This window comes from Neopsephotus bourkii, unplaced genomic scaffold (genome assembly GCF_033783945.1).
Source record: "Neopsephotus bourkii isolate Nb327-2 ecotype Australia unplaced genomic scaffold, CSIRO-AGI_Nbou_v1 NB_196, whole genome shotgun sequence".
In the NCBI taxonomy this organism is placed as follows: domain Eukaryota; kingdom Metazoa; phylum Chordata; class Aves; order Psittaciformes; family Psittacidae; genus Neopsephotus; species Neopsephotus bourkii.
The window spans coordinates 18,067,034-18,094,918 of NW_026900709.1; the positions used below are offsets into that span (position 1 = coordinate 18,067,034).

Below are 27,885 nucleotides of genomic sequence, written 5' to 3' on the forward strand. Positions count from 1 at the left end.
GCTCCCATAAGCTTACAGCTGCATTGGGAAAGTACTTCTGCTGAAGCTTTGCAATGTAGTCCATCCTAGCTTAAAGACAAAATAGTAGTGCTGTTTAAAGCCACAGGCTGCACCATCCAACTGTTTGGTGCTACCCCTTTGTGTTGGTACCTGGTAGCGTATAAAATGGACTGAGAAAGAAAAGTAGTTGAAAGACAAGAAGTTTGATCAGGTCCCCAGTGCAGCTCATGAGAGTCATGCCAACTTCTATACTAGAAAGAGGGAAGCGCTCAGGAGGGAAATGAGTAGAGAGGCAGTAGGGTCTGCATAAGCCAGCACTGCTTTTGAGAAAGCTGGAAGTGAAAGTATTGTTTCAGTGTCTTTCCATGTAGTTGAAGATAGTCTGTCTTGGGTACTGTGATAGCTACGTAAGTGCTTGAATGAAAGCAAAACAATGTGGATCAAAAATGTGTTTTCATTTAATCAGCATATGCTTTTGTTTGAATCTGTCACCCCAGATAAATCCTTTGTATTTTAGCCAGTGTGTTTTTTTTTATAGTGCATTTGAGCAAATTATTAAACAGTGAAGTGTGGAAGTGGCTTTTTCACCCCAGTACACAAAACCAAGCCCCATAGATTTTAAACTGTCTTTAATGTTTTGCAGGTTTCTTGTATTTTTAAATCTGTATGTTAATATTTGGAAATTTAATAGGATTTGAGCTTGTTTAGACTCTGGTATGCAGAGTTTACATTAATCAGGTGAGCTTCAATATCAGCTACTATTCTGTTGTGTAATAATCCCCCAGTAGGTCTAAGATGCTTTAAAACTTGAAGTCTTGACTTTCATGGATCACCTTCTGCTTGAATTAAAACTGATACATTCTCTCTGCTTCATAAAGACTAAACTCTCTTTAATTAGTTCCTCAGATGTATTAGATACAAAGAATGAAATGTTGAGATTGCCAATCAGGTTGCTGAATGGTTAAACTTTAGCTACTGATGCCTAACCAAAGCAAAAACCAATCTCAGTGCACTTTATAAATAGCAAAACTTCACTCAAGTGGAGGTTTTTTGTAATTGCATTTGTAATTTTGCATACTGTAGTGTATGTCAAAGCTGGTCTTGCTGTCTAGCAAACAAAATGATTGCATGTTGTGCACAGCAAGCAAATTGTACAGCTGATCAGAGAGTAAATTGCAGTGCCCACTATTGGCATATCTGCTTTCGTTTATGTTTCTGTGTCAGTTGCTCGTGTATTTTCAGGTAATATTTCTGCATTCTAAAAGCAGAGAGTACCTAGTTATCTTCACATTGCATTGATACCAGTCTTATTTTATGGTGTTTGGAAGGATAACGTATTTGGGCAGTGGAAATGAAATGCACTCCTCTGTCACTTAGCACAGGGCATTTTCTAAATGAGTAACAAGTTGAAATTTTAGAAAGAGGAGTTATTGGGGAACTATAATAAATATTTTTTAAAGGGGGGGAGGGAAATGACTGAAAGTACCTGTACCTGTGGGTACTGTCCTCGAGTTGTATGTTAGGCTGAGAAGGCACGAGGGTTTACCAGCCAAAGATGGGGAGGTGAAGCTGGGGAGCAGAAGACATAAGCATCAAATTCACATCAAGAGAAACAGGGACAGAAAATATCTCGAAAGGTCTGCAGAGATTGCTTTGCAAAGGATATGCTTTAGGAATAAGGGGTATGGAAATGGTCTTAATTACTGATGTCTATGGGAGGAGGTTGGTTAGTTGCATAAAAATGAACTGCAAAGAAACCTTCAGATGGAAAAATTTACTATCTGCATGAGATAGGTGCACTGATTCTCTCTTCTTAAAGTCAGCCTAAGTAATAATTCTTTGTAACTAAAATGTTATCAGACACAAAGTGTTTTTTAGTGAATTATCTTGTACATTAGTTCCCAACATGTGTATCAAAGTTAAAAATGACTGGAGACACTAGTATATCTGATTTAGCATTGATAAAACTGTTGCCCCTGATACATTGCTTATTCTTTTAAAAGACTAGTTGTGTTGTCAAGTCCTTTGAGGAATAAACAAGGACCAAATTTGCTATGAGGAAACAAAAGTAAGCAGGTTGAAGGAGTTGTCTCGAAGTCATAAGGAGTGAGATACTTTGTCTTAATTTCTTGATCTCAACTATTTCTGCCACATCAATGTATCACAAATGTTAACCTTTTCTAACTGGGATGGTTAATAACTAATTTTAAATTGTTTAAATTTTAATAGCTTTATCTTAAAGTAAGCCTATATGTATTCCTAGTGAAAATTGCTGGCTTTCAAAGGTCTTAATTTCCAGTAATCTGTTAAACATGCATACTACATTAAAATACTGATGCTTCTGAGATTTAATGGAGAGTCAAATGATTGAACCAGGAGAACTTACCGTCTGAAACACTTCAAACTAGAGATTGATCAGGTGTTGAAAACCCCTGGGCAGATGTATCAGCTTCTGGATAGGGAGAAGATGGTATGATCTCTATTTTCAGTTTAAATAGTTAGAGCTGAAATACTGTGAATTTTGAAGCCCAGAAACATGCTTTGCCTCTTCAACTCTTGAATTTAAAGAAACTAGCTATAAAATCACTGAAAGTCACACTGACTTCATTTAACTGACTGAAAGACAACAACCTGTCAATTCTAATAGAAATCTGTTAAACTACAAAATTAGTTTAAAAGGGGCCCTTTTAAAAGTGAAACCTGTGTTGATTACCACTTCATGTCTGGGGTTTATTACCTCTACCTGTTATTGTTGTGTTTGCACTATGTCAGTTTGTCTCCAAGAGTGTGAGTACTGTCAGCTCTTACAGGATATTTTGAACTCTGAAAATTTCCGTGCTGTCTCTGCTAGTGCGTACCTAGGAAAGACAGTAAAAGAACATGGTATATGCATAGTGATGATTCCCATTTGCAGTCTTCCAGCCTCTGGTTATTTGTTGCTCAAGGACCTGCAATTGCAGGCATAATCTTCATACTTAATGCCAGTGTGGTTTTGGGGTAGGTTGGCTTTTTATTGGTTTGGGGTTTTTTTCCTTGAATTTTTTGTCCAATAGTAAAATCTGACTGTTAAGGGTATTAACAAATGTATAAAGCTGTGGTACTGCTTGAACGAGAAATGTTACATTGGTAGATAACAGAGAAACTAAGTAACCCTGTTACACCTAATCTGTACATAGTTACCAGGCTGTGAGAATGGATGTTTCTTATGTTTATACTTCTCAAGTTATTTATTTAAGGCAAAGGTAAAATCAACAATTTAAACCAGAATTTAATTGCTCCTTGAAGGAAATAACTTTTGCAGGGTAGATGACTGGAATTAAATGTATTTAGATGGAGGTAATTGGTTTATGATTACACTTTAATGTGTTAATACAGTTGTTAAGTCATGGTAGATGAAATAAGTCTTCCTCTGATATGGATTATTAATATCAGCTGCTCTGGGACCTTTTTTCTTATTTCTTAGCAGATTTTTTTTTTAATTAAGTACTTTTTAAGCTTTATTGAAGGGGACAGTGTAGCATTGAACTCAACTGTGCGGTTTCAGGAAATAATCGCTTCAAGTATATACTCAAGTTTAACCACAGAAATTCAGTAATCTAAAACTGTATGCTAAGAGTCAAATGGCAATGCTTTTTTAATATAGTTGGTTTTGAAGCTACTCTTTGACTTTATTATTGATTATTCTTTATGAACAGGCTATATTCCTGCATTTTATTTTGAGAATATGCTATATTTAAACAATTGAAATGGTTTTTTTTTAAAGTTTAACATAAAGGGGATTAAGCCTTGGCTACCTACAGTAAAGGAAGTAAAATCTGAAATTTGCTCTTGCTGAAGTGGCTTTTACATTTCATCAGTCATCTTTGCAATTCATGACTCAGGCTCTTAGAAGGCAGAAATAGCAAATGCTCACGGATTAGCTTGCATTCTTGTTGTGGTGATTTACCTCAGTCTTGGACTGAGAAACAGAAGGTGGAGAAAGCCTGGATGACTGTGACTAGACCGTTACCTGGAAGAAAGCACATATCTTGACTGACAGTGAGAAGTAAGCAGTGCAAGTCACATCACTGCAACCATCTTAAGTGCAGATTGGCATCACAGGTTCTTCTGTCTCACAACTTGTGGGTTGATGATCTTGAATATAATACCAGCAAAAAGTGCTGGGAAGGCTTGTCCCTTCGTATTTAGCAGTGCTTTTACATTTTCTGGATTAAGGGCATACTCTGAATTTGGCATATCACTGCCAGTATTGCCTAAAGTACTGTATGTGTTCATTTTTCTGGTATCTTGTATGAATTGGAAAAGCCATGTAGGCCTTCTAGGCTACCACGAAGAGGATGGTAACACCAGGGAATAGTAGTTTCGTGGGAGGTGGTAGTTCAGGTTCCCTCATTTCCCCAACCCTGCCCCATTTGCACTCTTCCTCTGCAGTAAACTTTGTGCCAATTGCCTGCTTCATTTTTTTTTTTCCTACTGCTCTGAAATTGTTTTGTAAATAATTAAGTAATAAGTTGGAATGAAAAATACAGACTGTTAAGTTTAGATAAATAATATAGTTTTAAGATTTTATCTGTTTGTGTTGCACTGCTGTGAAGAGGGAGTGGGGTCAGGTTTGTAAAAATACTTTTTCAGAACCAGTGGTAATTTAATATACTATGGAAATAACCTAGTGAAAATATAAATTTAATTCCAGGTGCTTGTGTAGACCATTCACAGGTGTCAGTTGCAGTAGTAATAAACTTCCTACTTCTCTTCATAATGAGTTTTATGGCAGTTAGTCTGCATCCCTTTATGAAGCAGATGAGTTAAATAATGTGTTGCAAAGTTCTGAAAACAGCTGGTGCTGGTGGTATTTGCTACATTCTATTGAACTTAAAAATTTGTCTTCCCAATCTTAAATCTCAAGCTTTAAATATTTTCGTTTTCTTTAGGACATCCATCATGTTTGAAATTCTGTCCTGAGTTAACATCAAATGTGAAGGCCTTAAGATGGCAGTGTATTGAATGCAAGACGTGCAGTGCATGTAGGATCCAAGGCAAAAATGCAGTAAGTTAGACTGTTGGTCTGTTGTTTGGCTTTCCTTTGTTTACCATAACTCTGTACTTAGCATGTGCAAATACAATTCACTGATGTACAACTTCAAGCAATGCTGTATTAAGTCTTGTTTTCCTCTTCCTCTTCCTTCCCCTCCCTCCCCCCCACCTCCCTTCAGGATAACATGCTTTTTTGCGACTCCTGTGATAGAGGGTTCCACATGGAGTGCTGTGACCCACCACTTTCCCGAATGCCAAAAGGTGATAATAATAATCCTTTCAATGAAAATACTTTCATTCACAGTCTTTTCTCATATTAAGTGACCAAAAGCTCTTGACAGTGCTTTTTTTTTTTCCCCCATTGATAAATAGTAGGATTTCAGTCATGTCAAAACCAATTTTATTTTTTCTTGAGATTTTTTTTTTTTCTCCTTAAGAAAATAATGAAGGTCTGTGGTCATTGACCAGGTGAATTTACTGTATATTGAGTTGTTTGCCAATCTATTAAAGGTGGAGTTTTACAGAGTTAAAGTGTTTGAAGTATAGACACGGATAAAGAAATCCTTAGAGCAGCTGAAAGAGCCTGCTTCTTCATGCTTTTTGTAAGAGTAATTTTTAAAGCCAACCAAACAAAACACTTCTGTCTTCAGGTTCTCTAATCTCTAGTTTTCTGATATATAGCACCTCACTTCTGCTCTCATATCTTTATGGCTTTCTATATTTAATCTTAAAGTTACGTTAAAGACTTTTTCCAGTTTCTCTGTCCCTCCCTCCAAGTCCCCAGCCTTATCTGTAATAAATAAGTCTTCAGACACGGTCATCTAATATAAAAAGGATGTCAAATTCAAGTTGTTGTATTTTAAAACAAACATACCTAGTTGTCATCAGGTCTTTTCTTTAGCACACTTTAGTCTAGATTGCTTTGTAACACTCATTTTTACCCTGTGTTGTGTCTGAAGACAGCTCTAGGTAGTGTAAAGAGGGACAAGCTAGAACAGAAATTATTCTGAGAACCCATTTGCTCACAGCATTTTCTATTATCCTTGTTGCCACCTCTTTTCCCTTTCCCATGAGCGCTTTGCTTTCAAAATACTTCAAAATACAGGTAGAAGTGGATCACTTTTCTGTGTCCACTTCCTCTTCCCTATGTCCTATTCATAAGATAATTTCTTGACCTTGTATACTTGGCATGTATCTTGGTATGCACCTGCAGAACAGGTTACATAAACTGTGTACTATTAAACTTTTTTTTTTCTTTATGTAGGGATGTGGATTTGCCAGGTCTGTAGACCAAAGAAGAAAGGGAGAAAACTACTTCATGAGAAGGCTGCGCAAATAAGGCGACGATATGCAAAACCTATTGGACGACCGAAAAATAAACTAAAGCAACGAATGTTGTAGGTTTCTCTTCTTTTTTTCTTTTTTTTTTTTTTTTGTTGTTGTTGTTGGTTTGGTTTTGGTTTTTTTTTTTATTTTTTTTTAATTCTGAGCTACAGCGTTTTAAATAAATATGCTAAAGGATGCACAAGTTCTCTCAGCATTGGATAATGTTTATGAATATCTTTAGAGAGGTTTTATTTTCTTTGCAGCACATGAACCACATGAGCATATTAGAGTAGTACTTGGGGGGTTCTTTGTAGCATAAATACTTGCAATACTGAGGGCAAATTCCTATTACTTCAGCATCTAATATGTGTAACAAGTGATCTTGTTTTGGAAAAATAGTGATTAGGAGATTGGATAAGAGAAGAGGCTCTTCCTCATTGAATCCTGTTTGAAAGAGATGGTGTGATTCAGAAGATGATAATGTCATACATGAAAGTGTGTGGTCACATGAAATACAGGAAGGTTAGCTAACGCCACTTTATTCTTTTTCTGTAGTACAAAGAAAATCTGTCCAGTAGTACTGGAATAATTTTTTTTGCCTGTTGACCATCTGTAGAAAGCCTTTCACAGGCAAATTATTGTGTAGGTTTAACTAAAACCAGGTGCATGTTGGCCTCTGGCAGTGATGGTGATTACTACATGTAGTAGTGAGAATAGGTCTTGTGGTGGATGTAAGTTTACGGCACCAAAGGATTCGAAAGACATTTGTCTTAGCTTTTGGTTTTGTTGCCTCTTAGAAGCTAACCAAATTTAAGGATGTGTGAGTGGAAAAGGGGCTAGTTCCTAAACTGGTGGGACCTTGGAGTTTGGTAAACCAGATGGTAGCCCCAGGCTGTTCGGTCTCTTAATTAGAACTAACCTGTTGGAATTAATTACTTCAGCATCTCAATTAAGAAGGCAAAATCTGTGGAAGAAAACTTTCTGCTGCAAAGTAAACAAGCTAACTTCAAAGAGCAGGATGGAAAAGGGAATGGAGGCATTTGATGCAACTATATAGCTTTGTTTGGATTTGCAATTTGATCCTGCCTCCTGATAGCTATTTCTTTTACTTGCAAACATTTTTAAATGTTCTGTTTCTATATACTTACAATATACTACTCTTCAGTGTATTCTTCAGTGTTGTTCCTCTCTTCAGTCATTAGCAACAGCTAAAGCTGTACTACTTCTGTCAGAAATGCTGGTTTTCAGCATGCTCTTTTTCTTCCTAGCATTTAAATAACATTCATTGCTATTCCTTCCCATGTTAGGCCTGATTGGCTTATGACTTTTCTGCAAATACCACTTGGTCTTACAGTTCTGCTCTTTCCTTTCCTTTGCTATTTTTGGTTTTGCTATTGTTACAGTTTCTAAAGAAAACAGAGTTTATATCTTTGGTTTTGTTGCAATGCTTTTCATAAATAACCTCATTTTGCTTTTAGGTCTTCAGTGGTAATTTTTACTACTAGTTTTGACATATATAATCCAACGAAAGTGTGGGGAAAAAAATAAGTTTCTTGAAAAATGACTGTATTGCTTTATAGGATTAATAGACTTTCCCTACAGTTTAAGCAAATACAGTCTGAAGTGTTTTGACATCAGTAATCTATTAGCATTGAACATGTGCATTTCCTTTGTGTGTACAATAAATTCTACAGTGATGGAACAGTTCTTGTGCTCAGACACAATGCATTAAAGTTTTTCTCCAAATAAGCACACTTTTGCCATGTCTTTTGCTGTTGTCAGATGGGAAGGCTGCATGCTTGGGAGATCCTGCTATCCCAGCTGCTTCTACTTAAATGTACTGGGAACTACCTTTTAAAATGAAAGGGGGAGGGGCGATGACAAAAAGAAAAAGGGGAAAACCAGTCAGATATTATGTCACAGTGTGAAATGTATTTCGAAAGTGAATATGTCTTTAAATTTCTTTGTAGTTTTTTAAGTACAGTGGCATAAATAACTTGTGTAAACTGTAGTACTATTTGGCAGTAGTTAATGCTGATTTTTATTTTCCAAATTTTTTTGCATAGGTCTGTAACCAGTGATGAAGGATCCATGAATGCATTCACAGGAAGGGGGTCACCTGGTAGGGGTCAAAAGACTAAAGTCTGTACCACACCTTCATCTGGTCATGCTGCATCTGTGAAGGATTCAAGCAGCAGATTGCCTGTTACAGACCCCACTCGGCCTGGTGCCACCACCAAAATCACCACCACCTCCACCTACATATCTGCCTCTACACTTAAAGTTAACAAGAAAACCAAAGGGCTCATTGATGGCCTTACTAAGTTCTTTACACCATCACCTGATGGTCGCAGATCACGAGGTGAAATAATAGACTTTTCAAAGCACTATCGTCCAAGGAAAAAGGTCTCTCAGAAACAGTCATGCACTTCTCTTGTGTTGGCGACAGGTACCACACAAAAGCTAAAACCTCCACCTTCTTCACTTCTACCCCCAAACCCCATCTCTGGTCAGAGCCCCAGTTTGCAAAAATCCAGCACTTCCACTTCTTCTAACTCTCCCCAAAGTTCTTCCAGTCAGTCAAGCATACCTTCCTTTAGTAGCCTTCCTAATAACAGTCAGCTAAAGGGACTCTTTGATGGACTCTCTCATATCTATGCCACTCAGGCACAGTCTCGAAAAAAGGGACACCCAAGCTATGCACCACCCAAGCATTTTCGTCATAAACCAGAGTTATCTTCCACACCAAAATCTAGTAGCCGTTTCTATGGAAAGAAAGAGGTTAGGAGTAGGTTTGTTTCTCGTGCTTGTACCTCTAGATGGGCTGTGTCTAGAGGGCATGCTTTTAAAGCAGTTGCTCACCTCAAGAGAACAACTTTCCTTAAAAAACACAGGATTCTAGGCAGATTAAAGTATAAAGTGAGCCCTCAGATGGGGACCCCCTCACCAGGGAAGGGGAGCTTGGCAGACGGAAGGATTAAACCTGATCAGGATGATGGTAAGCAAAGGTCAAAGCGCCAACCAAACCTGCGTCCCGTCCAAAACCAAAAATCTGATATTGTCACATAGGTCTTAGCTATTTCTCTTGTTCTTATTTCACTTTCATACAAAAGCAACAAAACTTTGACCTTTATCTAATGCTGACTAAATCTCCAGAACATTTTTTTTTTTTCTGACTAATACCACACCACCTTCTTATTATTTTTTGCATCTGTAGTGACACTAGGAGCCCCAAGTGCCTTCATAATGTTGCTTATGGCTATGTAGTACCGCATGAGTGGCCACTTTTCATGCTACTTACATGTTCTTCCCCTGCCTTTTCTTTGACAGTAGTGCTGTCATCATGACTGTGTGTTGTCAGTGCTTATAATGGTGGGCATTTCAATTCATTTCCCTCTGCTCCATTGCTTTTTCATGAACAATTCCATCCTACTACAGTCTCCACAACACTTGATCTATAATGCTGTGAACTACCTTTTTTAATTACTTTTATTTAAGAAAAAGAAATACTGAATGTAGACTTAGCATAGCATTGGTTTCCAAATTTAAAGGACAACGTTTTTTCTCTTATTTTTACCTGGTAGAATATACTGGAGTCCATTAGGTGGCATAGTTCTAGTGATAGAATGTACTCCATTTTATGAGGTTCAAAACTAATTTAGTAGAACTGGACTGTAAAGGCTGATACAGACAGACAGTCAACTACCAGAAATAGCTCAGGCAACAGCAAACTACAAAACAAGAAGGGGGGAAGGTTTCATTTGTGTTACTTAGTAATCCCAAATTTAGTTTTAAGTGGGGAGTCATAACAGCCATAGTTGCTACAATTCTTTTTAGGAGTATCGCTTTGATAAGGCATGTGTAACCTTCATATCTGTGAATAAACTTTTTGCTGGTTTTAAATAACAGATACTGAAATCAAACTAAGCATCAAACAAGAAAATACGGATGTGTTTCTGGTGGGAAGCAAGGACACTGTTACACAGGAGGATTTGGAAGTATTTAAGCAGGCTCGAGAACTGTCCCTGGAGGTAAGAATCGTGTAGTATATAAAACACATTTATTTCTGCAAATAAAAGTTTAGTTCACCTTCATATGTCTGATTTATCTTGATTTTTAATATATTCCTTCTGAATTAATATGTCATGCTTGCTGTGAATTTAATTTGGGAGACACTGTATATACAGTTACATTCTCTTGGATAGGAGACAAAACATCACACTGGAATGGGTCAGATGATAAGTGACACTTAGGATAGATTTCAAAAGATAAACTTGAGCATTTTGGACACAGGGCTACCACTGATTAAGCATGGAGATTAAGCGTAGCTGACATCCTGGTCAGCCCTGAGAGGATGTTGGTCGGTAAGAGTGTTCCTGCTGATCTTCCTCTACGGATAAAGCAGTCGCTGTGAGAAGCTACATCTGTCCCAGCAAATACTGTTTGGTAGGAAACTGGGTTTAGTGAGTTCTTAAGTTCATTTTACAAAATGATTTTAATGCACTTTGAATTTAAATAAGATAGACTTTTTTTCCAGTGAAAATATTTGAACTAAATCTGATTGAAACTGTTCATACCAGCTGGTGGAGACTGAGTTTTGGTTTGGAGGTTTTCTTGTTTTGTTTTTTCTCTAGGAGTGTGTTTGAGAACCGAGGTTAGAGAGGAGGTGCATGTAATATTACAACGGCTGCTTTTTTAAAAATTGTGTCATAAATGAGTCTGTCTTGCACTGTTTTCAGTAATGGAAGTCAATGTTTTTTCAGGTTTAGTGTACAAGAACTGACATTATCTGCTATGGGTCAAGGAAATGACCTTTTTATAGTCTTAATTCAGAGTGTTTTAACCAGCATACTCAGACCAAAATGTTAAGTGGCGAGACTTGTAGAATTAATGGTGAAATTGCTTTTACCGCCCGCCTTCTTCCTTTTTTTTGTATTTCTCCAGCCCTTTAGAGTCTAGTAGTTGTCTTCTGATCAGCTCAACTTCAGTATGATAGCTGAGATTAGCATGCATTAATATACTGCTGTTAAAAGTAAATTCCAAGGACTCTAGAAAGGGTTCTGCTGATGCCTTCTCCCTCACTTCACAGTCCTGGGGTAAAGGTTGGACTTCATGATCTTAAAGGTCTCGTGGATTCTGCGATTCATTGTTTGGACAAAAGGACAGCTTTGAATTTGAACCAGAACTGTAGAGAAGTCCTAGCACTAGATGGTGCAGGAGAGAAAAACTGAAGCAGTTATGCCTCTTTTGTGGCTGGGTCATGCACCATCTATTTGTATGCACTTGTAAGCACTGCTCTCTTAACTTCATGTTTAGTTTTGTTGCACCTTGAAAGACATTTTGACTGTTTATATTTGGCTGTTTGCTAGCTCTGTCCTCTGTCCAGCGTGGAAGAACTTAAGCAACTGATTTGAATACTTCAGGTTTCTCACACCTTCACTGGGTGAAATTGATGTAAAGCTAACTTTCCTTTTACTTCTTCTGTGACTAATGTTTTTTTTGTATTACACCTGACAGAAAATTGGGTGTAAAACCACTGGTGAAACAGGTGGGCGATACCCTTCAGTGATTGAGTTCGGAAAATACGAGATCCAGACCTGGTACTCTTCACCTTACCCACAGGAATATGCAAGGTACCAAGTTGTCAAGATTGCCATATGTTGTTGGAGTTTTTACTAATGTGATAATTGCAATTTATTTTCATACTCTTTTGTAAGTGTTTATAGTATGCAACTATGAAAAGTAAATACACTTTTTTCTAATTGTGAGAACAAGGATTTGTCTTTTATAACTAGTTCTAAAGATGCATTAAAAGACTGATTTTCCTAGTCCTGAATCCGTACAGTCTTGCAGTGTGTATTGGCATATGTGTTTGGGTTTTTGGGGAGGATTTGCTTTATTTGTTCATTCTGCTTGAGGTGTTTTGTTGGTTTGTTTTGGGTTTTTTGTGGGGAGATGGTTTTTTGGGGGTTATCTGTTGTTTTTTTTTTTTTGTGGGTTTTCGGTGGGTTTTTTTGCATGTTTGGTGTTTTTAAACTGTTGCAACCAAGCGTTTCTAATTTCTGGCCATTTAGAGAAATTAATTGTTTGTCATCCAGAATTCATTAACCTCTTTTTTTTCTAGGGATTAGGGAGAAATATGAACATGTAAGATAAATAAAGCTAAAGTGAGCAAGTTGTGGCAAGAGCATCTTGTTTCTAGCCTTCTTTGCCAGGGAGCACCTTGGAGTCAGGCAGAGAGCGTGGACTAGTGTGTGTGCTCAGCAGATTTTTTGCTGATTTTTTTTTTGCATGTGCTGAAAACAAATGTTCTATGAATCCACTGGATCTGTGGCACACATGGGACATTTTCAGAACTATATGATTATCAAGCTTTACTACTAGCAAGCAACCAAGCTATGTGGTCTGTTCCAGAATGCCTTTGCATATTGTTATTGTAAACTGCCTTTTCTCTTCACCCCTCTCATTCCTAGATATTGCCATCTGTGTGTGGTGGGAATCAGAGACACTTTATGAAGTGGTAATAATAAAAATCAAGGGTCAAAAAAAAGTGTATAAAGCATTTCTATTTCCTTTTGTTATGACTGCTTTTATAGTGTTGATGTTTTCTCTCATTCACTTTATAACATATTATGAAAAAAGAAAGTTACCTGCTCCATCAAGTAAATTAATCTGAGAGAGGCATAATGATAGTTATCATTAGTAAGGGGCAGTTGTGGAGGTACTGTGGTTCTTTTCAGTGGATTATATCATGCAACAAACAGTTCAAATTACTTTTTATGTTGCTGATAAACTTTCTTAGAATATGGAAGTAGTGTAACAAGGGCTGTGATCCCTCCGTGAGCCCAGGATGTGCCAGCAGATTCAGAGCAGATGAAGATTGTCCTCTGCTCTAAAACTTTGTCGGCTAATTAATTTTGCAGCAGTCTGCCACTGCCTCAGTAATTTTAAAATGAAGGTAAAAAGCCATAAAATTCACTGAAAGGAGCAATTTCTGATATGTAGGACACCTGTCAGCATTGTCTTCCGCAGGGCACTATGTTCTGAGTAGTCTGAACTAAATCCTTCCTGGAGGATTACAATCACCTATGCTGCATGTGTTGTGGAGATACGTTGGATACAAGCAAAATGCTTCCCAACTTTTTGGTTGGGCTTCTGTGTTCAAGTGAAGTGATAGTTTAGGTGGGGGTGAGGGGGTTACAATCCTAGTACAGCCTGCTATCCTACCTAAGTGTTCAGAAGACAGTGGAAAGAAAAATAATCTCCTAGCCTTCCCCACATACAAAATAAGGAAAATTAAAGGGAAGGAGATTGCCTGTGTTCTGCTGTGTGCCTCTTTTGTCTTCACTGGAAGGAGAAGGGTGAAATTCGAGGTATGACTCCAGTGTGCCTGCTTTGATGAAAACCACAGCAAAAGTTTAGGTGGAATATGGAAAGGGGAAAGTACCTGGGATCTAGTAGAGGCTGGACCACAAAACAGCTGATTGCAGTCCGACTCTATAATACTAAGTTCACTGTGATTGAATCTTGTCTTCCTTTTCTTATGGCTGATGCATATATGTTCAGTCATTCACCTTACTGTGATATTTATTTAAATGGAAGCAGTATTTGCTCATGGTACCTTGTATTTAAGCAGGGGAGGGACTCTAACTTTGTGGTAGCCTTTTTATTTACAGAATTTAATGTTTTTTATATAAAATATCTTTCTAATTTTTGTACAGATTACCAAAGCTTTACCTGTGTGAATTCTGTCTTAAATACATGAAAAGTAAAAATATTTTGCTGAGGCACTCAGAGAAATGTGGCTGGTTCCATCCACCAGCCAATGAAATCTACAGAAGAAATGACCTTTCAGTATTTGAGGTAGGTATATCAGAAATCCCACTTTTCTGCAGGTTTGTAGCTTAAAGACATTACAGATCAATAGAACTAGTGAACTCGTGCAACCTGTAACATACTGAGATACTCCTTGGAAGATTCATCTTACACCTCAAAAATAAGTCCATCTTCCCCTGTTCCTCCCTGCCATGTCCTTACACTGTTCTTAATTTCTTTACTAGTATTTCATGCATTAGGCAGTCTCTGAGGATATTTGTATAGCATGCATCTTAGATGGGGACTGCTGTGGAAAGTCTCAATTGCCTTTCCCTTCTCAGTAGAAGTACCTCTTGGCACCCATTGATTTCTGGCTGTTTGGGTGTCTTGGGTATAGAGAGAAATTAATCTTGCTTCCTGTGTATAAAGGCAAGCAAAGTAGTTTTCTGTGTATTGTTCTAGAAAGATAAGTGCAGCTACTGCATCTACATTCCTTTTAGATGCTTGAGAAACTTGCCCAGAAACATCCTGGTTGGGTGACAGAGATTCAGCCTGACTGGTCGGAACACATTGCCTTTAATTTGAGAAGTCCAGTGTTGAGCCTGTGAATGTGTTCTTCTATAATCTAAGTTACTCTCTTGGGACATGACTTCTCTTTAAGTTTTTAAGGATTCACGCACAACAGAATTCTTTGTGAAGCTGCATACCTGCAGTTATTAAAGCTGTGCATCAACCTCCACATTACTGTTTATCAAGAGCTGTTACTTTTGTGTATAAGCAGAAAAGACTGCTGGGGTTAGTAGGATTTCTTTTGAGGCTGGTTTTCAAACAGCAGTATTCAGGTGTGTGTACTGATAACAACTTTGTAATTGCAGGTATCATAGATTTACTTGAAACTTTTGTTTTCTTACTGTATATATGTCTGTTGTGCTTGGTCATTGCCTATTCGAACAGTGGTAGATGCAGTCCTGAAGCCTTTACTTAACTTAGAACAAGATCTTAATATACTGTTCAGTTGTTCGTTTTTGTGCTATTAGCAAAATAGCTGTCTGCATCAGGATTGCTTCCTTCCTGACTTTGGCAGTTTTCATAAAGATTATAGGTCTGACAGTGAAAGACTGAAATTGTAAAACAACTCTTTTCCTGTCAAGAAACAAAACTGCCTTAGTCAATCCAAAAGTAACTTGCATTTTCTCTATTAGGTGTTAATAACTGTGCAGCACATAATAGGCAAATCTTGCTTTCCAGTTTATTTTCATTAGTTACTGCTAAGACGTAAATAAAAACTTCCTAAAAAATAAAATACATCTCTGAGAAAGGGCGTGGGGAGGTGGGGAATTGACACAAAAAGCACATGGAAAGCAAAGTGTGTGTGAAAGCAGTCTCAATCCTTTCTCCACTGCTTTTATTCCTTTATTTCCCATGCTTCGGTAAGCATGTATGTTAAGGCTCCTGAAATGAAGTGGGGCCTTTTTTTATTTTGGAGGTTAATATCAGTTGTTACTCTGGTAACTGTAGAAACTTACTCATCAGCTGATGCTCTTCCTCACTGGTATTTTCAGGAATTCTGTGTCCCATCTTGTGTTAGGCAGAATGAAGGCTTTGTGGTTTCCTTCATGCTTGTTTTTGAGAGAAGTAGAAATGCGTTTGGCATTTAGGACATGTACGTCTGCTCAATGCATGACTGACGTATTTGAGGGAAGATCTTGACATAGTTTACTGCTATGCTATAGCCAAGAAACTTGTGACAGAAGTTTGCATTTGAACTTGCAGTCTCTTTTTGTTTTATGTGTGGTTTTGGTTTTGGTTTTGTTTTTTCTCTTTCATTTAAAACTGATGAGCAAGCTGTGTTTGCGTGGAATTTAAGATTATTTTTTTTAAATATTTCTGTAAAATGCTATTACTAAAAAAGAGAGCTTACTAAATTTGGGTTTTCAGGCTTGCAGCTTACTCAGCGATGATTTCTATGTGCTTCATGTTTGCATTTAATTTGCTAGTAATTGTGAAAAGGAATAAAAAGCATCTTGACAATGGAGTGAGTTGTATGAGAGCTAAACGTATTTGGTAGGTTCTTGAGTCCTGTATGCAAGTTTATTCTGATGCCTTTAGGAGTAGCAGCTGTCCATTACATCCTTTCCTTTAATCCACTTAATGCAACTGTACTATTCAAGTCACCTTGAAATCCCTAAATATATCCAGAAGATTGGGGTTTACTCAGATTTGTAACTCTAGGATTCTTATTAAAACCGAATTAGAACAGAATATAGCTTCTTTTTCAGCATGCAAATTGCCTGTCACTGCAAATGAAATATGGTTAGTGACTTTATCAAAGAAGTTCAGTGCAAGCAAACCTTTCCATTAAGAAGATTATTTCAAAAATGCTTTTGCCTTTGACTCAGCCTTCCCTTTCAGGGAGTAACTAACTGATCTAGGAAATCTGCATCTGTGTCTGGCTTTTCTGTAGTTACCTGAGTCACAGCTTGACTCTTTATACTTGTAACATACCTAGGCTAATTGTAGTTCTTGGCCTGAAAATTTACTTCTCTCAATAGCATTTTACTCTGGCATAGAAGTTTTGTCCTGTCTAATTTATCTAAATTGTTGCTGTGATTGGTTCATAATTGGCAACTCATTTGTTTGCCTTATACTTTAAGGATTCAACATAGTACACGTCATTGTTTTGTAGGTGTTTTTAGTTGTTGTATGCCACTGCCTTCTAGGAAACTGCAGTTTAATGTAGTTTGAAGTAGTACTTTTTTGTTGTATGCTGGTCATACTCATTTTCATTCCAGGAATAAAGTGAAAGAAGTAAGTCTAACTTGAACGATTAAAAAGGTGATGTTATTTTGGTTAATAAATATGGCTGCTCAGAGGTTATTTACAAGTGCAAAATAATTAGTACTAATAGGAGAATTTTATTCAACAAGAAGCTGGGGCTTTTCTGAACCTTAATGTGTTTTTTGTGGGGGTTTTTTGTTTGTTTGTTTCTGTAAGACCATATTTTTTACATTTCCTTTCATGTTATGATTGATTAATAAGTTGTTCTAATATGTTGGTGACACTGGGAATAACTGCATCTATCTTGCTTTCCAGGTTGATGGAAATGTGAGCAAAATTTATTGTCAGAATCTTTGTTTGTTAGCTAAGCTCTTTCTGGACCATAAAACCTTGTATTATGATGTTGAGCCATTCCTCTTCTATGTCCTTACAAAAAATGACGAGAAAGGCTGCCATTTAGTTGGATATTTCTCCAAGGTAAAAAAAAAAACCATACGGTTGTTTTAAACATTTGTCATTTCCAATCCGCTAAATACTTGTGCCAATAGCAAAGAAAAAAATATTCAGAAGCATGATCTCTCTATAAATCTCAAAGATAATGTGCATTGTCTCAACTACACTCATACTTTTTTCTGTCAAAGACTGATGCAAATTGAGAAATTGCATGTGCAGTCAGCCACATGCGCTGGGAGAGGTTTGTGGTTTGGGCTTTTTTTGTTTGGTTTTGTTTGTTCCCAGAATGTGGTGTTTGTTTAAAATGCTGTCTTTTTCCTCCCTCTACCATTTTTGCAATACTATTCCAAGTCTAAAATCTAAAAGGACTAGGTATTTGAAACATTAATGTGTGGTCATGGTTTTACTGCTATCAGTTCTAGCTGCCTACTTCGACATAAATGGCCAGCTATGTTCATATCATGTACAGTCTGGTCTAATGCATTTAGTCACTGTGCTGGGCGTAAGGATGCATTGCCTAACTTTATGTTGGATGTCTCCTTTAGAGTTGATGTGTCTACTAGTTCTGGTTGAATTTTAAATCAATAGATAGCTGTTATGGACAAAACCAGTGTCTATGTGGACTGTCTTGACAGATGATCAAAAATAATGTTAACGTATGAGTACTTGTACCTGGAACAGGAAAAGCTTCAATTGCTACCCATAATTTGTTCATAAGAAACGTGTGGAATTGATAGTTACTTAGAAGTTCAGTACTTCTTGCCCCTAGTATCACCAGCTTCTAGCAGCTCTATAATTTTCTTTCTTAAAGAAGTGGTTTGTATTAAGATACTACTTTGAAGAATTTTAAAAATCTCATCAGAGTACCTGATTATTATACAGTGATCTCTTGGGGGACTGACGAGTTCCTTCTGAGATGCAGACCTTGCTGGGATTAAAGTAACTATGAGATGCTTAGGCACAATTTGCATTGTCTTTTATGTCAGTCAGAAGTTCTTGTGGAATACAAACATGTCAACTCTGATACAGGCAAGTATTTTCTAGATTTATTTAAGATACTGCAGGTGTTAAGATGAATCGCTCTTTCAAGTAAGGATGCATTTTCTTTGTCCACTTCACCCCTGTTGCTTCTGACTAGTCTGTCACATTTGATGATCATGAGTGTTTTAGCTTCCAAAACTTAGGGGTTGGGGGAGAAACCCAAACTCACCTCATCTCAAATTATGCACTGAATGCTCTGGCTTTGCTTCCATTATTGCATCCTGGCAGTGTATTTGTAGACTTTGTACTAGTAGCAGTCTTAAAGAAAGCCCCTACAGAAAAAAATAACTCACCGTACTGTAGAAACTAAGAAACCTCGTGAAAACACAGCTTCGGTATCTGCTGTTGCAGCTGGAGAAATATTTGCAAATGAACATAGTGGCATGTGATCCTGTCAGTGCCATCACTGGTCTGGTGTCACCTTATGTATGGAGGCTGAAGTGATAGGTGGTGTCTTAAACTATGCATATGTTTGCCACAACTTCCTGCTAGTTATGAGTTACGCTGTCTTTGGTTTTTTTATTTATTTCGTCTCCCTTAGAACTCCCTAGTTTTAAGGGAGCTGACTTTTTCTGGGGTGTGTGTGTAATCTTTCAAAGGTAACAAGACTTTGAGGCTCTTCATCAGCAGATCTGAAAGATCCTCTAACCTTACTGTTAGAAGTTCTAACTGTTGTTAGAATAGCTTCCTAGTTTAGATTCTTCCTTCAGTTGTCTTAAACAATCAGTGTAGTATTTGCCTCCATTGGCTGTATGTTACTTTACTTCATTCTGTCTGAAGGAGCTCTGGCTTCTCATCATTCTTCATGGATTTGGATCCATGAGAGAAGCCTTCAGCTCTGAAAGAGTCAGTATGCTTCAGGTGTTAGTTTTACGAGAATAGGTTTTCTCCCCTTCACCCTGTCCCCATGTTAATTCAGAGAGACAAAATAAAGACAGAAACCAGTAGGAACTGTAGCAGTTGCTGTGAAAATACAACTTCACCATGTGTATGGATACTATTTTCTACTTCTATATCCTTGACAGGATCGTCAGTGAAGTGTAAAAATATTTCACTTTTCTTCCCATCCTCCTCCTTTACAACACATAAACTTCATTATGCTGTTTAGACAATGTATTTAATTTTTAAGATGCTGAGTAGTTAACTAATTAAAAATATTCTGAAGGTATGTTTGATCCTTCCTTCTTATAATTAAACATTAACATGGCATTATTTGACTTTGGTACTGACCCCCCGCATCTGTTCACCTTATTGGATATTTTACAAGGGCAGTGGCAGGTGCAGGCAATTGCCCACTTCAGCAGTGCTTTGACATACTTGATCTGTTTCTCCTTCCCCCAGGAAAAGCTTTGCCAGCAGAAGTACAATGTCTCCTGCATAATGATCATGCCCCAATACCAAAGGCAAGGATTTGGAAGGTTTCTCATTGATTTCAGTAAGTAAAGTGTTTTATTTACACTTGTGATACAAGGAGCTGATGGCTGTTATGAGAAATTGAAACATGTGAAACTTTATTTAACTTGCTTTGTTTTTATCAATAGATAATGGATTTCTGTGTTTATACTTACATAGGATAGAAAAGCTCCCTGAAGTGAAAAACTTGCTGCTGCTCTGTTATTGTACTCAAGGAAATTGAGAATGGATCTCGTGGCAGTAATACTACCTCACAAAGCTATTACCCTGAATGAATTGTCTAAATTACTTTCCATTTTGCCTTGCTCATTAGTATAAGAGGTGGCAATTATTTGTGATTATAGCTAAGACAGCGTTAATCCGAGGCATTCTCTACATCCTGGTATCACTAACTAATATTTTTTTAGCTAGAAAAATCTGTTTTAACTGAAAAATTGCTACATAGAAGGAATATGTTTTGGTTTTTGTCTTGAAGTTCATCGCTTTCTTAGTGGAAATTGTTACCAAAAAAAGTGTGGGTGCTCATAGCTGTGTATGTACTTGCTGCTTTATTTTGCTGAGTTGTCTGACCCTTAGAAGGTTTCAGGCACACTTGTTTAAATATAGATTTGTTATTCCCTAAATCTTTAAGCTGCAATGAAGCTTCAGACAAACTGTCTGAAGGAACTTTGCAGTACTGCTAAATCCAACTTTCTACTGTAATTTAGAGGGAGCATGATAAAGAATTAGTGTATATTGTATGTGGTCAGTTTTCACTATTACTTTTGGGTTTTTTTAAAAGCGCTGTAGAATTACATGTCTATAGAAAGAGTTAAGATACTAGGATTCCTGCCCTGAAGTATATGCAAGAAAGTTCAAATGCAAATAATAACACATTGTTGTATAACAGCAGGACAAAGACAGCTTGTAACTGTAGCGTTTTAAGAGTTTTGTGTCTTGTAGTATTCTACCTAACATGACTGCTGTAGAGTTTGTACAAGACTTAGGATGACTCATCATTGTATGGCTTCTTAAACAGTCTTCACTATACCCATATGAGTTAGGTAAGGATGCCACTTAAAACCCACCATTGAAATATAGCCATCACTGGAGCGGAACACAACAGCTGTTCCATTGTGCGCCTTCTGCAGCCTTTTAGGAAAGGCAGTAAGTGCCACTGCATATTTCTGGAGCTGTAAAGTGAACTTAAAGCTTACTTAGTTAGAAATTGGCCCTGTTTCAAGATTAGCGTCTCTTTTTGCAAAAGGAGATGGGCAATTTACTGGGCACAACTGGTAAGTACTTCTAGGCTTTTTCATTGTTACTCTGTGGTGTCTTTCAAAAAAAGCACACTCAACAAATGATATTCTGGTTGAGTTTGTGGTAGTTATGTCTGCATCTGCAAAGCTGATATCACAGCTGTGACACCTGTGGATTCCACAGGAGGTCTGGAAATGGGTATGCTGTGTTTCTCTGGATCTGTGCTCTGTTGCTGTGCAGTGATACTTACGCTGGAAAACTCAGTAGAGTGTTCTGTCCCTCTTATCCTTCTTGAAAACTCTAGAAGCACGTCAAATTTTTTGAATTGTTAGGATTCTGTGATAACTTGCAACATGACCTTGTAGTATCCTTAGCTTGAAGCTTATCTGGTGCTACTCCTTTTCCCTTTGCAGATGTGTTTGTATCACAGGTACAGGCTGCAGCTGTATACATGCAGGGCATAGACCAGACACCAGCTTTAGCTTCTGCTTTAGCTAACAGACTGCCCACTTTGTGATCACACAGTCTTTCAACTTCTTTCTACAATATTTTCCCTTTGTTTTCTGGACAGATGTTCCCTTAACTAACTGGGAGTCAGACTATTTCAGTTTCCAACAGAATGAAGAACCAAAAGGTGACTAAGAAAGTCTAGCGTTGTAGTAAGAGGGAGGTGCAAACTAAATGAAGGGTAGTCTAGCTTCGTAGTGAGAGGGAGGTGCAAACTAAATAAAGGGTAGTAAGAGAACTGTGTGTGGCTTTTTTTCCCTTGGTGTAGAAAGTGAGGTGAAACTTCAAGGCTTGTTTTCCTGGGTTGTATTGATATCCTTTTGCAGGAAGGAAGCTGAATGCCACGAAATGGGGCAGCCATAGCTTCATCTGGATTAGTGAGCCCCAAATCGTGTCTTCACACAAAAAAAAACCCTTCAAAATTAATTATTTACTGTTTTGTTGGGATTTGATTTGTGTTTCTAATTCCTGTATTGTAACTCACTGACTACCATCCTTGCACTTCACCCTGTCTGTTCAGTTGTGGTCTCCTGAGAATAAGGTGCTCTAACAGGCCTGAGATGGGCTATAACAAAACCCGTTACTATTCTAAACTTAACCAGAACAAGTTTATCATAACTTAAAAGTTTTTTTTTCCAGTAACATTATATAGATTGTCATGTTCTCATAACGTTATTGGAAGATAAATTTTATGCTCTGAATGTTAAGTCTTCATTTGGTATGTGGGTAGTGCATCTGAAGTTCTCTGGTTTGAATTCCATGAAGCAGTCACTGACACTTGTCTGGTTTATAGCAGTAAGCAGAACAGTTTTTAGACTAAAATAATAAAAATGTAACTGAGCACATAATTTTCCAAAAATTCTAGTTACAAACCACAAAAGGGAAGGTCTCAAGAACTGTGTGCAAGCAATTAACTGCTCACATTACTCTGAATGTATCTAGACACTTGACAGGCTGGAGAGAACAGCCTTAAGCCACTATACAGCTTCTGCTTTGTCAGCAGTCTGGTGAGAATGTAGTTTGTGGTACAGAATTTGCTGCTTTTTTGTAAGTGAAATGTATTTGTTTGCTCAGATTGTGATGCATTATTTTGTCTTGAACTAATTTAACTTTACAGGTGAGTCTGTGTGGTCATCTTACAACATGCAAGGGAAAATAATATTGTTTTGCTAAAAGAAAAATAGCTATTTGTTCTCTGACCATTGATTTTTTATTTACTTATTTTTTACTCTTTACTCACATTTAAATTTCCCTCTATTTCAGATAAAAAATTATACCACTGCTGTATCTTACTCTGTAGACACCAGCCTAAAGTTTTGTGTAAATTCTGTCTGTCCATCTCTTCAGGAATCTATAATCTCGTGTGGAAAAAACAATTTTTAGGAAGAGTACTTTAAGTTTTGTGAGAAGAAAGCAAGCTGTAAAATGCTGGAGTTCTCTAGTCTGATAATCTTCAGAAGAAATTCCCTGTGTAGTTTTCCGTATGTCATTAATCATTTAAACATAAATGTTTTTTAAAATGCAATATATGTGCCTGTATCTGTTCTGCTTTTTAAAGTCTGGTAAGATTGTCGAGGGATTTTGATGGTTTGTTGGTTTGGAGTTTAGTTTGTTTGGGGGGGGTTGTTGGTTTGTTTCTTTGGGTTTGGGTTGGGTGGGGTTTTTTTGGTAGGCAAGTAACAGGTTTTGACTCTGATAGAAACATGTTGGACTGTTAAAAATGTAGAAAAAATCAGTTCTTAATATTTACATACGTGCAAAAGCGTTTCCTGAAAAGGAATAAGGGTCTTAATTTTCTTGTTATATTTGTACCTTTCTGCTTTTTACAGGACTGATAATTCTTGCCAAACTTAGGTTTGAGCTCTTCGGTTTCTTTTCATTTCCTTATTCTTCTTGTATTCTGTGAGATTGACTGGATTGTGATTGCAGGGCTTTACCTCAGGGAGAATAATTGACTTCTGTATTACTCTTCTGTATTTGTTGTAAATTAAAGGTAAGGCAAGTAGACTCCAGCTCAAGTTGATCCAGAAATAAACCAGAGAGCAGGCTCTTATTGTGTAAGATCCCATTCTGGGTTTGTTTCGCTCATGTCCATTTGTGGTGATATGCAGCTATCATTCCTGTCAGGGGGATTATATGTACTTGCATTTGGGTGAGTCTTTGTATGTCCTCTGTCAGTGCAGCCTGCGTTGCTATTGTGGTTTTAACAGTGCAAACACTTAAGTGTAGTAACTGCTTCACTCTGTGCAGTCCCACTTCTTCTATAAGCTTTAGCAGCTTCTCTATACAAGAAGTTTCTCTTGACTTTCATGATTCGAGCTCCTGCATAGCCTAATATCTTCATACACTTTCTATTTCTATTAATTAGGCTGCAGTGCCAAAAAAATTAGTATTTCTTTATTTGGCATGTTTAATAGAGTTCAATATTACTAAAATGGAATACTGCATACTTCTTATTTTCCTGTAAATTTAAAGTAATTTTTTGATTCACACTTCCTCACAAAGCTTACCTCATCATGGTCACGTATTCCTGCTTACTGGATTGTGAATTCTATGCTGGAGACCTAGCAGCAGTTGGCAGAAAAAAAATGCATGTGGCAGTATTAGGATAAACCTTTCTAACTGTGCTGGCTCATATGTTGGTTGATAGTTTGTGTCACACTGACAACTGAGTTTAATCCTGAGGAGCAAAGTTCTTGATAGCCTTTTGTTACGTACTTTGAGGGTGTTTCTGGTCCAGCTGATTGTAGCAGTTTCTTCCTGCCCTTCAGAATACCTTTTTTATTTTGGTTTATCTGTTCATTGTGAAATATTTATTCTTGCTCTAGAGAGGAAACCTGCTTATAAGGATGCTAGGATTCTATTTGGGCTAAACATGCTCTTTGGTTTGGGTGTGTGGGGTTCTTTCATTTCACTTGTCTTTATGTTTGGTAAAGCGGGTGCTGACTTTTTGACCTTTTGTGTCATTAACGTGTGCAACTTTTAATGGTTCTTTTGTGAGGAGACCATGATAGGGAAAGGAAATTGAAGACTGGCAGCGGAAAAATCAAAGTTGTATTCTGGTTTAGGAAAAGGGGCTCTGATAAATGAACTTACTTGTTCCTTTCCCCACATCCGATGTCTGTTTCTTGGTAAAGTATTTTTTCCATTCAAACAGGTAAGTCTGCCAATTTCTAATTTGCAGACGCAGTAGAGTACCAGTAGTAGCAGCACTTGCGCAGCAGCTAATGTGTAACACCAGGAAAGGCAAGTTTCCACAGGATGAGAGGAACAAAAATTGTCTCTACCAGTGAACTGTTAATGAAAACTTATGTCTTTCCTCCTAAATTCTTTTTATGAGTAAGCACCAAAGCAATTGATAAAAGGGGACAGTATTATTACCAACATTTAGAGCTTGGTAACTGAGAGAGAGATACACTGTCTTGCTCAGTTAGGTTCATGGCAGCATTCATTAGCCTACATGGCTCCTCAGTAGAAAACTTCTCAGCAAAGGCCTGTGTGCAAAAGCTGAACTGATAAAACATTCTGTGCCAGAAATGAGTGGGAAGTAAGGACAGATGTAATCCTGTATACACTTTCATTGAGAAGTAAGGGATGGTGATGGGGCAGTGAATAGGCAAACAAGTATGGATACCTTTATAAAGTGCATTCTTGATCTCTTTCCAGTTTGCACCTGTTTCAGAACATCTACATCTCTCTATGGAAACGTGGAAGATCTCAATTGCTTAGGGCTCAGTTATGCAGAAGTGGTAAGCATATTGGATTGAGTCCAGAGAATTACTTCAGGCACGAAACCTGGCCCACAGACATGTGTAACATAAACCTGTATTTATGAGAATGGGGACAGTTGGTTGGTTGTTTTTTTTTCTGATTGCTAGCAGTTTTGAGACAGTTTTGAAACAAGTTGAAAAAGAAAAAAAAAGCACTGTATGAAGACATAGGATAGTCTTCAAGCACAGTATAAGGAGACTGTGAAAAGTGTAAGATTTTCTTCTGGTCTTCAGTGCAATTTTGTTCTCACTACAAGTTTGGTAAAGAGCTGGTCTAGCCTGTAAAATCCGATTTGCTGTGAAAGGGAAGAGGTTTGATTTCTGCTAAGCTTGAACAAAAGACCTGAATATTGTTCAGAAATAAAACTGCTTATTTCTGTATATGCTTTATTCAAACAGCATTTTCCCTTATAGGCTCAACTAATGATTTCAAACTTCCTAATGTTTCCAGTACTTTAAAAGCACTGTCTTCTGATACAGGCAGAAGAGTATTTTTGATTGGAAAATAAGAATTTCTTCTAGACAATTTTGGGCCTGGTTTTTTCACTTGTGTCCATTACTGCAGATTATAGGACAAGAAGAGACAGTCTCAAGCTACACCAGGGCATGTTTAGACTGGACATTAGGAAAAATTTCTTCATCAAAAGTGTGGTCAGGCATTGGAACAGGCTGCCCAGGGCAGTGGTGGAATCACTGACCCTGGAAGTGTTCACAAATGGTGTAGATGAGGCCCTTAGCGACATGGTTTAGTGGTGGACTTGGCAGTCCTGGGGTAATGGTTAGACTTGATGATCTTAAAGGTCTTTTACAACCTAATTGATTGTGTCCTGGGTTTTTGTAGTGTCTTCAGAAGTAGTCAGAGTTGAGCTTTCCATAGCTAGTTGCACCTTGGACAGTGAGCTGCTGTTCTAATTCCATCTTCAGTGCTGGCTTTGTGCTGCTTTGGTGTATTAAGAAGCTGCGGAAGTGTTGCTGTGCCATAAGGTTGATTCCGTAACTCTTACATCTTGTTCCTGCAGTGGTGTTTCTAGGCTTTCTGCTTTAACAGCAAATAGGTTACTCCTCTCTGAAAACCTGAAAACAATGACTTTTTGTCAAGCACTATGTTTGTGCAGTCATTCAAAAAAGTCAAGTTGAACAAAACACCGGTAATGGACTAACATGTGGGCTGTCATTTAGGGCAACATATGGTTGATAAATGATACTATCATTTGATAAAATGTCATCCCTGTTTTGAAGATGAGTAACTTCTTTTAAGTACAATAAACATGTTGAAATTAAGTGATGCAGTAGACTAAAAATGCTGCCTGAGGTTTTTACAGTGGCTCTGAAAAAGTATGAGTGAAGGCAGAGCCCTGGAAAAAGTGACGCATTTTCTTTCCTGAAAGGCTTTCATTTTTGTTAGGAACCTGGAATGAGGCAAATGAGCAAAGCGTTACAATATAGAAATGGTATTGCTTCTTTAAAGTATACTTGAACATAGAAGCAATGACGGACTATTTAGCAGAAATGCTAAAAAGACAAAAGAGGACAGAAGTTGATGAAAAAACATATAGTTCTCTTCGTTGTTGTAATTAATTCACACAATTTTTTTGCTGTGTAGCCTTGGCTTGCATTAAGTACTTGTGTAGACTTACCTTGTAGTAAAAGGTGGAGGGGAAGGAGGGTAACTGTTTAAAATTGTATTCAGCTGGAGGCAAGGCACAGGCCTTGACCTGAGAAGAACTTGTGTTCTTTATACTAATTCATAAATCAGCTCCTGGAAAAATGAAAGTAGACTGGTGACTGTGGAGGTGGATGCTGTAATGATGGAGGAAATATATTAAGAGAGATCAGAGGTGTTTATTTTACATGTATGGCATGTAAGTTTTGGTATGCTAATGGAACTGCTGGGAACCACTTCTGACCTGCATGCTGTTTAAAGCTGGACCCAAGCTGCATTGAGCTGCAGGTGTTTGGGTCTACTTTTTTGGTATGTGTTTATATAGAATTCATAGTCTAAATACCTTAATCTGGTAATGAGAAATAATTAATTTGCCAGAAAGTAATATGGGGGGGGGGGTGTGAAAATAAGAGCATCAGAAGGATTTTCTTTCAGTGGGTAAGTACTTTAATCAAATATGGATGAGAAGTAGAAATAATATTTGAAAAACTCTGGTGTTTGTGGAATAATGAACTTTTTTGTAAATAGTCCTTACACTGGTCTTTTCCAAATTGTGGTGTTATGATGTTTTACAGTTTGCTGAGACAAATACTGAAATACAGTAGAAATACAATCTAGGAATAAACACACTTCCAAAAAAAGTTGTTTACAGTTATACTTTGATATGGTCTGTAAACAGGGTTGAGGTGGTGATGAAGTGGGACACTATTTTTTTTTATTATTTATTTTTATAAAGATAAGATTTATTTTAACCAAGAGCATTTCAGCATTCCCTTTCTCACATTACAAACCTGAAAGAACCATTTTGTTATTGCTGAGGGTGTGCCAAACAACAGAGAGTAAGAA

General features: G+C 37.4%; 1 protein-coding gene across 6 annotated transcripts in view; it reads left to right on the plus strand.

Moving 5' to 3' along the window:
- The window catches only part of KAT6B (lysine acetyltransferase 6B), a 123,498-nt gene that overhangs the window by 72,314 nt on the left and 23,299 nt on the right, over positions 1-27,885 (plus strand). For 3 of the 6 annotated variants that reach the window (XM_061344228.1, XM_061344226.1, XM_061344227.1), the window contains exons 4-12: positions 4,932-5,047; positions 5,214-5,295; positions 6,299-6,431; positions 8,427-9,358; positions 10,270-10,391; positions 11,878-11,993; positions 14,082-14,223; positions 17,269-17,430; positions 19,789-19,882. In XM_061344228.1, coding sequence (XP_061200212.1) covers positions 4,932-5,047; positions 5,214-5,295; positions 6,299-6,431; positions 8,427-9,358; positions 10,270-10,391; positions 11,878-11,993; positions 14,082-14,223; positions 17,269-17,430; positions 19,789-19,882 — 1,899 coding nt within the window. Of the gene's footprint in view, positions 1-4,931; positions 5,048-5,213; positions 5,296-6,298; positions 6,432-8,426; positions 9,359-10,269; positions 10,392-11,877; positions 11,994-14,081; positions 14,224-17,268; positions 17,431-19,788; positions 19,883-27,885 lie in introns of those variants that run through there. The other 3 variants (XM_061344229.1, XM_061344230.1, XM_061344232.1) reach the window with 3 other exon arrangements.